This window comes from Leuciscus leuciscus, assembly GCF_965113295.1.
Source record: "Leuciscus leuciscus genome assembly, chromosome: 15".
Taxonomy (NCBI): domain Eukaryota; kingdom Metazoa; phylum Chordata; class Actinopteri; order Cypriniformes; family Leuciscidae; genus Leuciscus; species Leuciscus leuciscus.
This window is the reverse complement of record NC_138739.1, coordinates 28585365-28600740: the sequence shown is the minus strand read 5'-3', so window position 1 is coordinate 28600740 and position 15376 is coordinate 28585365. Positions and strand designations below refer to the sequence as shown.

General features: G+C 37.1%; 1 protein-coding gene across 1 annotated transcript in view; it reads right to left on the bottom strand.

The window, feature by feature from the left end:
* Positions 1-91: 91 nt before the first annotated feature.
* hcn2b (hyperpolarization activated cyclic nucleotide-gated potassium channel 2b) overlaps positions 92-15376 on the bottom strand; it is a 34697-nt gene continuing 19412 nt past the window's right edge. The window contains exons 5-8 of the mRNA XM_082138826.1: positions 11566-11712; positions 11245-11485; positions 6407-6571; positions 92-4452 (exon numbers count right to left, since the gene is read on the bottom strand). Coding sequence (XP_081994952.1) covers positions 3566-4452; positions 6407-6571; positions 11245-11485; positions 11566-11712 — 1440 coding nt within the window. The 3' untranslated portion in view covers positions 92-3565. The remainder of the gene's footprint in view (positions 4453-6406; positions 6572-11244; positions 11486-11565; positions 11713-15376) is intronic.

Here is a 15376-nt window from a genome sequence, read left to right as displayed (position 1 = left end):
CAGCAGCTCTGTTCTGTTTTCTGGATTTTGGCAGCGTTTTGTAACAAAGGGCAAAGCGAAACAAAACCAATCCAATGCAAGGCTACACTGGATTACACAAGAATTGATGTCAAAAGACCTGCTCGTTTCCTGACATCTCGAACAACCTCTGCGTAGGAAGTTAGCCTTGCAATAGCTTATGGGCTTAGAGCTATTTGCCGCCACATATTGGTTTTAAGACACTTAACGCCAGTGTTTCCTGAAGCTACTGCCGAAACAAATTCAATTTTACCTGAGTTGAGTTTGCAATGTGATCAGTTAAACGCGTCATTCTACAGCACAACCACCGGTGTAATGCAATTCATGAACAACTGACTCTTATAAATCATTTCGATTTAATGAATCTCTCATAAGATTCACAAACTATATATGAATCATTTAGAAAAAACCTTGTGAATTACTGACTCTGTCAGAGCATTACTGAATTATCTGATTTGCTGATTCAATGAACCGCAAGTCATTTCTTGATTCTCATTTCCCTCGAAATGAAGCAAGAAATGTTTTGCGTACTTTCCCGAGTGAATGAACGCATCTTTCAAAAACACAACTATCTGTGTATGTGATTCACAACAAAGTGACTCTTATGAACTGATTCTTTTAATTAACTAAATGATTCACAAAATCTGTTTGAAATCACTGAACTGGTTCACTTGGTTTACTCGAAATAATGTAAGAAATGTTTTGTATACTTACCAGAGTTGAGTTTGCTATGTGAATCAGAATTAGATAAATCAGAATCTGAATAATCAGCTGTTCATGACGTTTAATTAGAGATACAGTACATTTGCAAGATGGTTCAGCCAAAGGTTCTCGTCATCATCCAAATTTCACTGCGAAAGAATAGAAACTGCTCTCAAATCAAGTGACTGGATGAAACCCTCCACTTAATCATTCATAACATAGCTCAAACTCTTTAGCGACAGACTGAAAAGTCACTTAAATCAATGAGCAACAGCGTTTTCTTATAGATGCAGCACTTTTACAATCATGTAAATTATTTTGCTACACCGTCATTATGGACTACTGCATATAAATTGATGAATGAATGCATAATACATTTTTATGAAACAGATATTTACACTCTGATCGGAAGAATCAAGAACTGAACATGAACTAAACGTCTATTTCTGCTTGCTTTCATGCCCATCAACACCCCACAATAAAATCAAAGCTTTGTACTTTATTAGGTACCAGTAATGAGGCTGAAATAGACAACTTTCCATTGTAAAACGCTCATGGATGGACATTAGACAAGCAGATATACTAATGGAAATGAGAGATGACTGCATGCCAGACAAGTCAGTTTAATGTAATTTAAGTTGAAATGACTAAAACATCCAAATTGATTGTACTTAAAAAACAATTTAAGGCAGCAACTTTTTTTACAGTGCTGTCACAGGTTTACTTCCATTCAGGACACCAATAAAATGGCAACCAATTGAATTTCAGAATTTCTAAAATGAACTAATGTAATGAACTCAATTAAGTTGAACATTAAACGGTAAGTATATTTGACCATCAGCCCATCATTATACAACTTTATTTCATGCAAAGCTGCAAAACAACCCCAGGGTCTTGTAACATCCTAATTAATGAAACATGTTTGTTTAGTAGCTTCATCGCAATACGTTCTGAAAGTTTATTTGAACAAAACAGTAGAGCCGCTGCTAAAAAAACATGGCTTTTTAATCAATAATGATGCCGTGTGCTGTCCTTGTAAACAACAACAGAAAAAAAGTTTCATTATAAAACATGTTTTCCTCTACCATAATGCATAGTAAAACGTAGTAATATTTAGTGGAGCATATTTTGTTAATGATAGCTACAACTGAGACAAATATTCCTTTCTTATGGACAAACTGTAAACTTTATTGCTTCAAATATTCCTTAGAATTTGGCAAAAATATAACACTTGGCAAATATTGAATAAAATCAACATCTGTGTTTGGTGCAACATAAACTGAGAATATGAGCATCATTAAAAGCAGCTATATGAATTTTTTTTTTATCTACAGTCTACAGGGAATCATTTAAAAGACATTATGATTTTATTCAAAGTCATAAAAAAATTGCTTTTTTTTTTCAAAACCCTGCATATAAACAGTCTGATGCTATTTTCAAACATCTGCCCATTTTGTTATTTTTTAGAAATCATAAATGAGCAATTTACGCTTGGCTTTGTCTCCAGGATGCCAAGAACAAATAGGAGCTGCTACAACAGAGCTTATAGTCTCTTTCAAGCTGTGAAATAGTAAGTAACAGCAGAATATAAATAGGTTTTCAAGGATTTAAAGACCGAGAGGACATCAGACCTCATTAGGTAGCCATGGCGAGTGAGTTTAGTGCTCCAAAACAACAGATAGTGGAGAAGACTCATCGTCGCCTGATGGATCTCGTCACATTGCAGAGGAGGGGGTAATCACCCCTAATGTACTTACTCGCATAACCTCACTTGCCCTCTAAGATGTGCAATCCCCCTCAAAACTGCACTCTCTGCTTTATTTGTGAGGGAGAACGATTTTTACAAACAGGACAGAGCCACAATTTTGGAAATAAATAGTTCATTGATAATGAAATGCTGACCTTTCTGAAGAAAGCTACTTAAGTCCTTTGTAATTAAGACTTAAATGCATTTGAATGCACCAGATAAGGGCAAATTAGTCTCCCAGTCATTAAACTTTGTACGTTAGCAGCATAATTAGCTCAAAATGTATGTGGTATTCACTCCCATGAACCCTCATTCGGAAACTGTTGATTCGTTTAATTGTCCCAATGCTTAATTAAGATGATGAGATGTGCTCTGTTGTGGGATAGCTAAGAAACAAACGCACATATGGTCACACACACAACGTTGAAAATCAAGGCAATGAAATTATATTTGTTTTTTATCCTTTCATTTCATTTGACACATCTTTACATGTCATCTTATGTTAACATTTTCCTTTGGCCTCCTTTGGTCTGAAGGAATAAGACAAAGACAAGGACAGAAGTTCTCATTTTGAAGCCGGTTTGGGACTCTTGAGCCTTCAAATACACCTTTATTTTTCTATAACAACTCTAATATTGTGTATTATAGGTTAAATATCTAATGTCTAGCCGGTTCATGTTGAGAAGAGGGAGTTAGCTCCTACCTACATTGTGATCAGAAGCAAACTGCTAAGTCTCGGTATTCAGACACGTATCAGTTTGCATTATTTGTACTACAGTATATAAAAGGGAGTGGGTACATCTTTGTGAGCAGCTACAATAAATAAAACCATTTCAAAGAGGCAAATTGTGAGGGTGGAAGCTACATTGATGTTTATATCATAGGTACAATGGAAATGTCCCAGTCGTGGTAAGAATGATACAGACATGTTCATTTTATGCTATCAAGTCTCGAGGGTTTGTTTGCCCTTGTAACCAGTCGCACCACATACATTCTGTGAGTAAAATCCAAAGGTGTGACAAGGGGTCGGGAAACGTTCTTGGTTAAGGAGAGTCCACACATTCCTGATCTAGGCAGAGCCTGCCAACACTATCGTGGTCACAAATTTGATGATAATCTAGATCTAATGTGATGTTGTTCAGTTTCTGGTAGACTGATTATTGAATCCTTCTTGGGCAGTCCTGAATCCAAACTGGGTCTCATCTGGGGGAGGGAGGCAGGAGGAAATGCACCTACAGACATTTGGTGGGGTAGTGCCATTCTTGGCGGAATACTTCCTCTAATACCAGCAGGGCCGGGGAGGTTCTGAGGGGGACCGATCGAAGTGGAAGAGACTCTGGTTGACTGGGGAGGGCTTGGGGCCACTGGGTGTACCATATCATGGGGTAAGGATGGCTGGGAGGCGGATAGGGCACGGTCATCCTGGCTTAAAGCACACCTGGGGACCAGTGGTCGATGTGTGGGACTGGGGACGTGTTGCTGTACAAGGGATAACTGGGAGCCTGAGGGTGCACCCGGGGGGCTGGAACCATACTGGAATGTTCGACCGGTAGTTGCCAGAGGGCTATGGACAGGTGTGCCTGCTAGGGCAGAGGCAAGGGCTAAGGTGGAGTACTGGGAGCCTGGGGGTGTCTGGCTCTGGACCACCTGGAAGCGCCGCACCATGCGGGGTGACTGGACAGCCCCAGAACCCACTAGAGTGTTGCCCATCTGGGGACAGAAGCTCATGGCAACAGCTTGCTGGAGGGTAGCAATGGCAGAACTTGTAGAGGGCTGACTAGAAGGTGCAAACATGCTCCCATGAGTTGAAGGAGCCATGGACATGGACATGGCCCTGGGCCTCTGCATGTCTCCTTGTTTAACTAGCTTAACCATTTCCCGATCGTACTTCACAATCTCCTGGATCATCTCGTTCTCACGGTTGTTGAAGACGCCAGTGTTAAGGTCGTGCTGTACTTTGTGCATCAGGATGGAGTTCTTCTTGCCTGAAAGGTACAGATTATGGTCAGTTATAGCTTTGTCTACACATCTTAGATCATACCTTTAACAGCTATATCTGTAACTAGCAAACATTACTGCAGTTATGGATGTCTAATGAATAGTATCAACTACCTAAATGCTTCATTCATATTACAGTGAACCCATTGCACTCTGTGCCTTTAGTAATCGTCAGACACAAAGTAACAGGCTTAATCTGACATACAACACTTAATCTTTGCCTCATTTTCCAGATGTAGTGATTATATGGTGCTGAAGAGTCATTGAAATCACATTTGCACAATGGGGAAAAGGGAGGGAAAGTGTCCCTCCGCAGGAGCATATCTTATGTACATGGCCTTTAAGAAATGTGTCCCTTCGGGTTGAGGTGAACTCCAATCTAGCCAAATTATAGCTTGTTTTGAAAACATGCAATTTTGCACACCTCCAGTATTGTCTTTTGGTCTGACTGTTGACAGAACTTGTTTAGATGGATGTTTCCACTTTACTCAGTGGATTCCTGTTGGGTTTTTTATTTCTGATAACTGCTTTTTCAGACTGGTGGTTCATCTAGTTCCCTGTGTACAGCAAGCCCCAGAGCCCTGCTGAGATTTCCAGTGAGAGGGAAGCTATGATGTCTGGCACTGGTGTCATTGTGCTGAGTCACGGCACTGCTAACACTAACTCGCGGCATGGCGCGTGCCTATCACCTGCACCCTGCTGCTAGCAAGACAATTTGCAGCTAAAATGACATCCTTCGCGCAGCTCCTGCTGGCTGGGCCCCAACATCGCCTTCAATTTCTCTCACCTCCGTCTCCAGAAGCACATACAAATAACACTTATATCTATCACTTGTGGTTTTAGCATTCAATTTCACCAAGCTGTCTTCCAAATCCACAGCTACATGGTTCATATCACACGATGTGCAGCACATATTAATGGCATTCATCATGGTCACCTTGTTTTAGATGTCTCTTTGAATAGAGCTGTTCAGTTTGTGGTCTAAAACTCAAAGGAGAATTTGTATTTTTGGAATTTTTAGCATTTCCATGTTGTGGGAAATTTGCAGAAATCGATTTAAAAGTAAAAATGATTAACATTGCTATTGTGTGCTTTAAAAATGTTGCATAATGGTTTTAAAGTACATGTGCGGTATGAATGGTTTGTAATTTACGCATAAAAAAATTAAAAAACGGGAAAATACTCCAAGTAATGTCAACCACAAACCTTATTTCACACATAAATCGAAGGCCACCATTTAAAAACCCTTAGGAAATTACAGAGGGAACCCATGGCGAATTAGCCTTCCGGTTAGGCCTACAAATTGACATCATAACTGAATCTCTCTTTTCCCATAGTAAATAAAATTTCATTTTTGACGTTCATAAATTTTAACAGCCAACATTGACAGTAATGGCAGTAGGTCATTTATTGTGAAATTGTGGTAGCGGATGTTCTTCAGCAAAGTGTCTGTGGTCTAAACTCCCCCTGTGTGAGCTGAACTGATCATTTATGGAATCTGGCTGCCATGGCAACAGCAGCGTGTGGGGTGGTTGCATGGCCCATGAGTAAACAACTAAGGTGGTCATGTGACAGGGAGTGACATCAGCAGCACACTGACCTTGGGAGATAAGGAAAGAGGATGCTGAGAGGGGTGAGGAGGGCAGGTGGCCTGCTATCTTGGCAAATTACGTGTTTATGCTTGTTGACACAAGCCAAGAATGGCAAAACAATCGTGTTGAAGACAACCCAATTTTGGAGCTCACTAGAATTTGAGCACAGATGTGATCAATGAATGTCCAAACAAATGGAATCTTGACTGGGTGCCTGTAACGCCTCTAACACAGGTAAACACACCTTCACAAAATGTGCTGAGTGTGTACTGTTGTATTACCATGGTTCTTTATTATAAGCATAATGCTTTGTGTTTATGCAACCAATTTTACTTTCTAGGCAACTTACCTATTCGATCAAGGCGGTCGATGGCTACGGTCTCGAACGCTCTCCTCATCATGGGGTACTCCTCCAGTACTTCATTGAAGTTGTCCACGGAGAGCGAGTATAGTCGGCAGTAGGTGTCCGCCCGCACGCTGGCGGTTCGTCTTCCACGGGTCAACAGGCAGATCTCTGAGAATCAACAGGACATATCATGGTTATATCAGGACATATCCAGAATCATCTGTATCTTAGTCGTTCTTAATTGGTTTTAGATTTGTCTTTTAGTATTTGTCACATCCTGATTTTGCCCGCATTCCTGGGTCAACATTCCTGTCTGAAAATTTAGACCTACCCCTAAACCTAATCCTACCCATAAGTTATCCCTAAAATCATAGGGAAATGATAGGTGAATAACACTGATGTAGAAGCACCTAACCCTGGTTGTAAGCCTAAACTTGACACAAACTGTAAACTTGTCCCTCAAATCTGATTGGTTGATTGGATTGGAATCAACAAAGATGATGATCCATGAGGCAGGAACGTTGCACCTGGTGAAATCAGGTTATGCGCTGGTTGTACCTGATGTAAGAAGCCTCTGCTTAAACCATTTTTAAAAGTGGTTTGCTGGTCTTAGTTGGTTTTAGATTAGGTAGAGATATTAGTAGAGACGCACCGATATGAACATTTTGGCCGATACCAATAATTATGTATATTTGAAAGCCGATGACCGATATATTGGCAGATAAATTAAATACAAATTTGTATATAACCTGATTACAAAAACTAAAGTCTCACCATTACAAACCATTGTAATGTTCCATTATAATTTATGTAGCCTATATGGCAGACTTGCGCTGCACTGTTGCACTTGACCGTATTTTCCTTTTTTGAAGTGATTCCAATCATATTTCAAGCACACACACAAAAAAAAAAAACGGTCTAAGATGGTTTGCACGCCTTAGCTGGTTTCCCAGCCATGTCAGACTGGTCCGGATTGCTGGTTTTTAGAGTGGTTTCTGTCACTAGACCATGCAACACCGACTTGACCATGCCAGACCAAGTTTAATAAGATAAGACTGGTTTAAGCAGCTTTTCTTTATTATTATTCATTTTGGTTGGTCAGCTGCTCTCTTTAGTCTGACTAGTGGACAAGGGCCCAAAAAACAAACAAAAAAACCCATTTAAACCATCAAAAAAGACAGACTTGACCAGCTTGGTCTGGTTGGTAGACCACCTTGACCTTTTTAGGCTGGTTTAAGTGGGTTTTGTTTTTCAGCAGTGTTCAGTCTAAACCCATGGAACATAAACTTCAACAACATAATAGTCATGTTAAATAAGTTTTTCAATCTCTTTTCTCTTTGTTCTTGAAAGTACACATTGAAATTTCACCTCAACTGGAGTTGAAACCTGAAAAGGTAACCATAGAGGACCTGTCAGTTTGCTTTGTCTCCTTACTACACCTCTTCTCTCTGAGTGGAATGTCAAACTCAGCATTATAGAGAGGTAAGATCCTGACACTAAAATGAAGGGGATCTATCTACACACACACACACACACACACACACACATAGATGCTCAGCATTTGGGATCTACCCAGTTGAAAATGTGGCCACGGTTCAAAGTGAATATTGGCACAGCTCACTCTAATTGAAGTCGCTGTGCCCCTCATCCCTGTAAAACTCCAATGAGGGATTCAAGTGGAAGTTGCCTGTCATAAAAAAATCAATAAAGCTTTAATTCAGGGTAACATCTGCATCTTAATAAGGGCCTTTGAGATAAAGAGACTTAACCATGTGTTGTTAAATTGATTATATTGAATATTTAGATACATTTGCTGATATTTCAGTACTATGAACTTAACTTTTCCAACAGTATTAAGTTTTATAAAGAGAAATGTTCTAGAGTTGCATGGCAGCAGGGTTTGAAAAACAAAATTTATGTTTTGTTGCATTTATGATTATTTATTTATTTAATATTTTTTAAAATGTTTAGTCATATGACTGCAAAAATCTGAAGCTAAATTGCATAAAATAATGTTTTTTGGAGAATATATGAAGAGTTCAGAAGCAAAAGCCTCTAAGTGCCATCTGAAATTTTCTTCTAGAATGATAATTTTTATCAAGCTCGTATATTTTAGTTCAGTAATTTCACTTAAATGACAATGAAAATTACCTATGAATTGTCATTTAAGTGAAATTACTGAACTTAAATATACGAGCTTGATAAAAATGATCATTCTAAAAGAACATTTCAGATGGCACTTAGAGGCTTTTGCATCTGAACTCTTCATATTTTAATTTACTTTTCTTCTTTATCTTCTATTGGCAATGTTTTATTCATTTTTTAGGTATTATCGTTTTAATAATCTAACAAAACATATTTGTTAATATCTCTCATTGGATTAATATTTTTACTGGGAAAAAAAAGATGTTTGGACTGGAGTCATATGACTGTATATATATATAAAAAAAAATGTTGAACTGATTATTGTATTTCATTACAATGTGTATAATTAAAATACGTAGTTTTGTGGACCCCTAGTGCTCTGGCTGTTTCTAGTGCAGCTCATTTGGTCTTTGAAGTTTTTTTTGGCCACGTCCCTTATTGAGAAGCCTTTGTAAAGTTGGCACATGCAGCCTCTTGTTAAATACTGCATGCGATTTTCTTTCAAATTCTAGGGCTCACGAACTGTGTACTGATTGGCCAACAACTGTGCTTCTTTTACAGCCAGATTTGATGATTAAATATCTTTGATGATTCATTTTCCACTAACAAGGGCACTGGTTTAAAAGCTGAGAATGATGGGCTTTACCACAAATGTGGAGATCAAATTTAGATCAGTTTCAGAGTCATTACATATCACAAATCTACGTAAAGTTTTTTTCAATAGAAGATTAAAAGAGATTAACTGAAAGTTCTTGTAAGCTGCTAAGAAACATGGCCATTACACATGTTTAATGTATCCATGTGTCACTCCCAATGCTGTTTTAAAAGCCTTGTAGTCGCTTAAATTGTATACAGTTTGTAGAATATACGTACAATGGTTTATGCAATTAACTGAATCAAATGTCCATGCTGTTTTTCATGTTAACCTACTACTATTGGTAATTGTTGTTGTTGTTGGTCCGTACAATGATAGTAAATGGGGTCCAAATGTCGTTTTCGGTTTTTGGACCCCATTGACTTTCATTGTATGGACAAAAACAGTTCTTTCAAAAAACATTAACACCTTAAAATCTATTTTATGTTTTAACATCGAGCTAAAAATATATCTTGCATTTAAATTATTATCTGTTTTATTTTGCAACTTCGAAAAAAAATTTTTTACAGAGTGGGCTTTTTATTATGTGAAGCATGCAAGCAGAGACGCTGTGATCGGTATAGAGTACCATGACAAATCAGTCTGGCATCATGAATAAGCCCCTCTCATTCATGCATTGTAAAAGGTAAAGTGTAATTGTTTTAGGCCAGGGATTCTCTGAAGTTGACGTTACAAATTGCTCTGCCATTGCTGTTCTGCTCCACTAATTCGGTGTTATTAATTAGCCAAATTAGTTCTTTATCTGCAGCCATTCTTCAGTGCCGCTGGCTCCTGGTATATTCGCAGCCTCAGTGAACTCTGCTCCTTGCCCCTCCCAGACCTTGCCCTAAAGACTCTGGGGAAAAAAACACTGCTTTTTTCTGGATCACCAACGCAAGCCACTCGAGGAAGGCAGCATCTTAAATGGGACAAAGCTTGCTGGAGGGAGAAACTAAGGAGTCATGTTTAAATGTCAGTGGTATTTATCACTGCATTCACAGTGCAAGTGAGCTGTTAGGGCCTCAGATGGAGCAATGATGAGGTGGAATGATGTACAGCTGCAAACATTTTCAGCATGTGTTCAATTTTGTTTTATTTTTAACTCACTTTTAAAACTCCGATCTATTCAGTTTTTGATTTTCATCAAAAAATCCAAAAGAAATGTGAACAGGGGATTCCTTACTTTTATTCTTTTGACTATTAAAGCAATGCCTTAAAATTGCAGTATTTTATTTATTTATTTTGCATAATTTCCTCCCTGGACTTTTATTTTGAAATTTCATTTTAATATACGTTAATAGCTTACAACAATTTAGCCTTTGAAAAACATTTGGCTCTAAGTAATTTAAAAAAATTTGCAATGTGATTGAATTTGATATGATTATTTTTAATATAATGAGTGATTTAATTGACTTAATTTATTTTAATTATTTGATTAGGGAATGTAAAAGTGCAGTATATTAATTATAATATTCAAGTATAATAGTGAAAGTTATCCTCAAACAAGTTCCTTGTGGATAAACTGAAATTATGAGTGATTTAATTTACTTAATTTCTATTATTTATTATAGGAGCTTTTTGATTATGTAATGTAAAAGAATATTAATTATAATATTTTAATTATTATGGAAGTATAATAGTAAAAAGATCAATTCAAATAGGATACTTGTGGTCAAACTGATATTCCTAGAGTTTTATATATATATATATATATATATATATATATATATATATATATATATATATATATATATATATATATATATATATATATATATATTTATTTATTTATTTTTTTTTTTTTTTTATAACTTAAGTTGTACTGCCTTTGGAAATTAAAATTGTAGTTGTAAGTCTTTTTTAAGTTCCTACATGGACTTTTATTTTGAAAATGTAATATTTTACAGGATGTCACAAGTTCACAACATGACAATTTGGAAATGATACCTGACAACAGTTTAGCCTTGGAAAAGCACTTTTCTGTAAGTACTATATTGAGTATGATGTTTAAACTGATACTTGTTTCCGAATTAAGAAGATGGTCTTTCTGTGTGGTCCTTACCCCCAAAGTAGGAGCCATCCGAGAGCTTCATGCCGATAGTCCCTTTGGTCAGGATGCTGACTACGCCATGCTGAATGAAGTACATCTTCTTGCCGATAGTTCCCTCTCGAACGATGTAATCTCCAGGTTGGAAGACCTCAAAGCGGAGCTTGGTTAACATTGCTGTCACAAAGTTGGGATCTGCGTTGGCGAAGAGCGGCATGGACGCCACCAGCTTCCGGCAGTTGAAGTTGACTATTTCCTGGAGGTGCGGAAGTTAGTTTACTGTCAGTTTTAACACAAGTTATCAATTATGTACCGTTTTCTGTTGGTAACTTGTACCTCTCTCAATGGCTCGTTCAGTTCTTCCAAAATGCTTTCCTCATCGAACATCTTGCCCTGGTATCTGTGCTCATAGTAGTCGTGGATCTTCTGCCGGAAGTCGGCCGGAAGTTTGTGGAAAGACATGTACTGCTCGACTTGCTTGTACTGAGAAGAGAAAATGGACACAGGGTATGTATATTAGCTGACATCTCAGGACACACTTTTGACCCAAAATTTCCAACCACCAAAATTTAGGTTGCCCATCTTAATCCAACATGGCCTCTTTTGTGGAGATAAGATGATTGGGATCACTACAGATGAAAGTAAATCAGTAAACATCCAGGCTTGCTATTTTAGGAAACATCAGGGGAAGTTATTTATGGTGGATGTGATAGACTAAAGAGTATATGATAATATGATGTTCTCAAAGCAGGAAGAGTATGATGAATCAGATGATAAGCTCTATTCATAGCACAGCATATGTAGTTAACCATTTCCCCTCAGCATCTTCTGTACTGTGATGGCTTTCTGGTTTGTTACTGGAATATGCAGTACATTTGTTGTATTAAATGGTTTTGGCTATGTATGTATGTATGTATGAAATTAGATTAAATAGAACAACAAATTATGAATTTATTGATGTTTCAAAAGCACATCACTGATTTTTATAACACAGACTCTAACAATAACTTTATTCATTAGGAGAATACATACCATCATATTTTATGCACTGTGTTTTTCAGTTTGCTTGAAATTGCCTTTATGTCCCTTAAATTAGAGTTTTAGCTAAATGCACTTTTTGAAGTGAGTGGGTCTTGTATTGTTAGTCAAATTTTTCTAAATTCACTTTATTTCTACAATCTGAATACCTTGGAGAAAAATAGATTGAGTTTCAATAAAATTTTCTTTCAAATAAGAAAATATTTCATTTTATTAATGTCCGCAAAAATTATGTCAACTGTTACTAACCAGAACCTGAAAAAAATTTAATAAAAAAATTATCCCAAAACCATGTGACCAACATTATGTGATATTTTCTTCTGCCATGGATATTTTGAACACATTATGGTAAATATCCTCTTAGTTGTTTTTTATATTTTATCTCCAATGTCATATTGTCAATGAGCATATTATTTGCCCGTCAACTATGTTGGGTACATTGTTGTGGTTTGCAATATTTTTATTGTTTTCTTTCAAATAAATATTAAAATGTGAGGTTAACCTAATAAAAAAAAATACAATTTGGTTGGCCAGACAAAGCTTGCCATTGAAATTAAGGCAAAATGGTGAAATTGTCAACTATGTTACTGTCAACTATGTTACTGTCATTGTCAACTATGTTTTGACTGATTTTTTACATTTTAAATGTAAATGCCTCTTCTGATATTCTTTCAGGGTATTATTTACCTCCACATGGACTGGAGTTTTGGATGACATCTCTTAAAATGACAAAATTACCTTTAAAGTAGATTTATGATGAAAAAGTTTTTACAAAAAAAAAAATGAAACCTCAGAAGTATTTTAAAATAATCAGTGTACATGTGGCAGAATAGACCAAAATATATAGCCTAAATATATTTGAGTCACTTAAAGTGTAGCACTTAATCAGTGTGTGTAGTGGCATACAGTTTGTCTGTAACATAGTTGACAATCTCACAAGGGAAATATCTATATTTATTATTATATGTTCTGTGTCAGAACAATGTGTTGCAGAAATTAAATTCTAAAGAAATGTTTCTATCATATAGTCTGATTTGTCCTAGTACTCAAGAATCAGTGATATAGAATAGTGACTATATTTCACAGGTAAAAAAAAAAAAACACATTTGAAAATCCCACCTTGTGACCTTTATGAGGCAGGGGTTCATATTAACAGTTTCTATGTTGAATGGCAAAGTGCAGAGGTTAGAGAGTGTGTTAATAACACCGGCTCATGACATCTCTCTCTCACACACACATCCTGATGGCAATTCCTATCAATGGCAAGCTTGATCCATTTAATAATCCACTGCATTTTTTATTTAAAAAGAGATGATAGAGATGAAAGTCCATCTATATGATACTGAACAATACTAAGAGTAGTGAGCGTAGATTAAGTGACTAAGAGTATATTTTGAAAAGTGCCATAGATACAGACAGACAAACAGAGGTGATGAAGATGAAGCTTAGGTTAAGGTTATTGCAGTCAAGATCTCAGATTCCATCAAACACTTATTACCAAGGAGAAAGGCTATTTACAGTATACGGTTGTGTGCTAAATTTGAACCTTGTGTCACAGTATTTCTGAAGCAGTGTTAAATGTGAGACGGTGTTCTGTGGCCTCTCAGACCTCATATTCCAACATAACTCAACTATATTGGGTCATGTGCACACCAGTATAATGGCATGGGGGAAGGGTGATGCTCCTTAGTGACCTCCCAGCTGGATAGATGGTGCTGGTTGAAAAAAGGCATGTGGATAATGACTGTCGGTATGTGCGCGGTGACATATGCTCGGCTTGACAAGCCTTAGGTCGATTCTTGGGCTACTAACAGGGGTGTTGCACTTGTTAGTGACAGGTACTGTCTGTTGTACAGGCCATTGTGCTATTGTATGGAGGGATTTGTGTTTATTATTGGTGTTTGTTAAAGCAAGAATCACTTGGATTTGTAAAACCTTTTAAATGTTTTTTTTTGTTTGTTTGTTTTTCAGTGTGTGTCAAACAGATTTGGAACAACATGAGGGTGAGTAAATGGTTAGAATTAAAAAATCGAGCGAACTATCCCTTTAACTTTAAATATTAAACTTAAATGGATAGTTCACCCAATAATGAAAATTCTGTCATTAATTACTCACCCTCATGTCGTTCCAAACCCGTAAGACTTTCGTTCATCTTCGGAACTCAAATTAAGATATTTTTGATGAAACCCGAGAGCAATCTGACCCTCCCATAGACTGCAACGTTACTCCAGAACACACCCCAAAAATGGTGCTGATGGTTATTAAGTGATTTGCCAGACCAAAGAAATGGGGGGGTTGAGTAGAAGAGAAGACATGTAGCAACAGAAGAAAGCTTACACTTCCTGTCAGAAGCAGATATATCTTATATACAACAGACATGGCATGTGTGTGTTAGCATGCACACTATTACTCATCATCCCTTTGGCAGTGGGAGGGGAATCATGAGAAGTGCACTGACTGACTTTAATTAGCTCAGAGTGGAAATCCCTATCATAAAACCATTTCATGAAAACCTTTTGTTTCAGTAATCCGGCCCAAATCCTAATCTAAATCGATCTTAATTAATTACAATTGGATAAGGGATTTATACAATCGCACATAACCGAAAGAAACAACCAGGGGTTCCCGACTCCCAGCATGCCATTATCCCTTTTCACCTTTTTTTGCATGTCTTTCTGCGTAGGGTAATAGCACAATGCTAATTGCTAGTTTTGTGAATAAAACAACATCTTTAATGAACCTACTTTACATATATAGGAGGCATGTAGCGGTAAAAGAATTAAAAGTATTAAAAGTGCAAATCTTTAGTAAGAGAATATAATCAGAGACTGTCTGTTTAGCATTGACACAACTGTGCTTAAAGAAAGTAGGCTACCATAAATGTGTTTACTTGCACGTCAACATTTAGCCACCTCAAAATAACAGAGCCCGCTTGTCTCGTCAAGCTCGACAAACTGTAATTTACGCTTTGTCTCTTTCGATCAAGGAAGTCTATTTTCTCCTCTCTTTGGTTCATTCAATCAGCCATGAAGTAAGACAAGGTGTTAAGCTGAAACGTGAAGCCAATTACTTGAACCTTGTTGCAATCACTGTTTGAGTCTCCTATTAC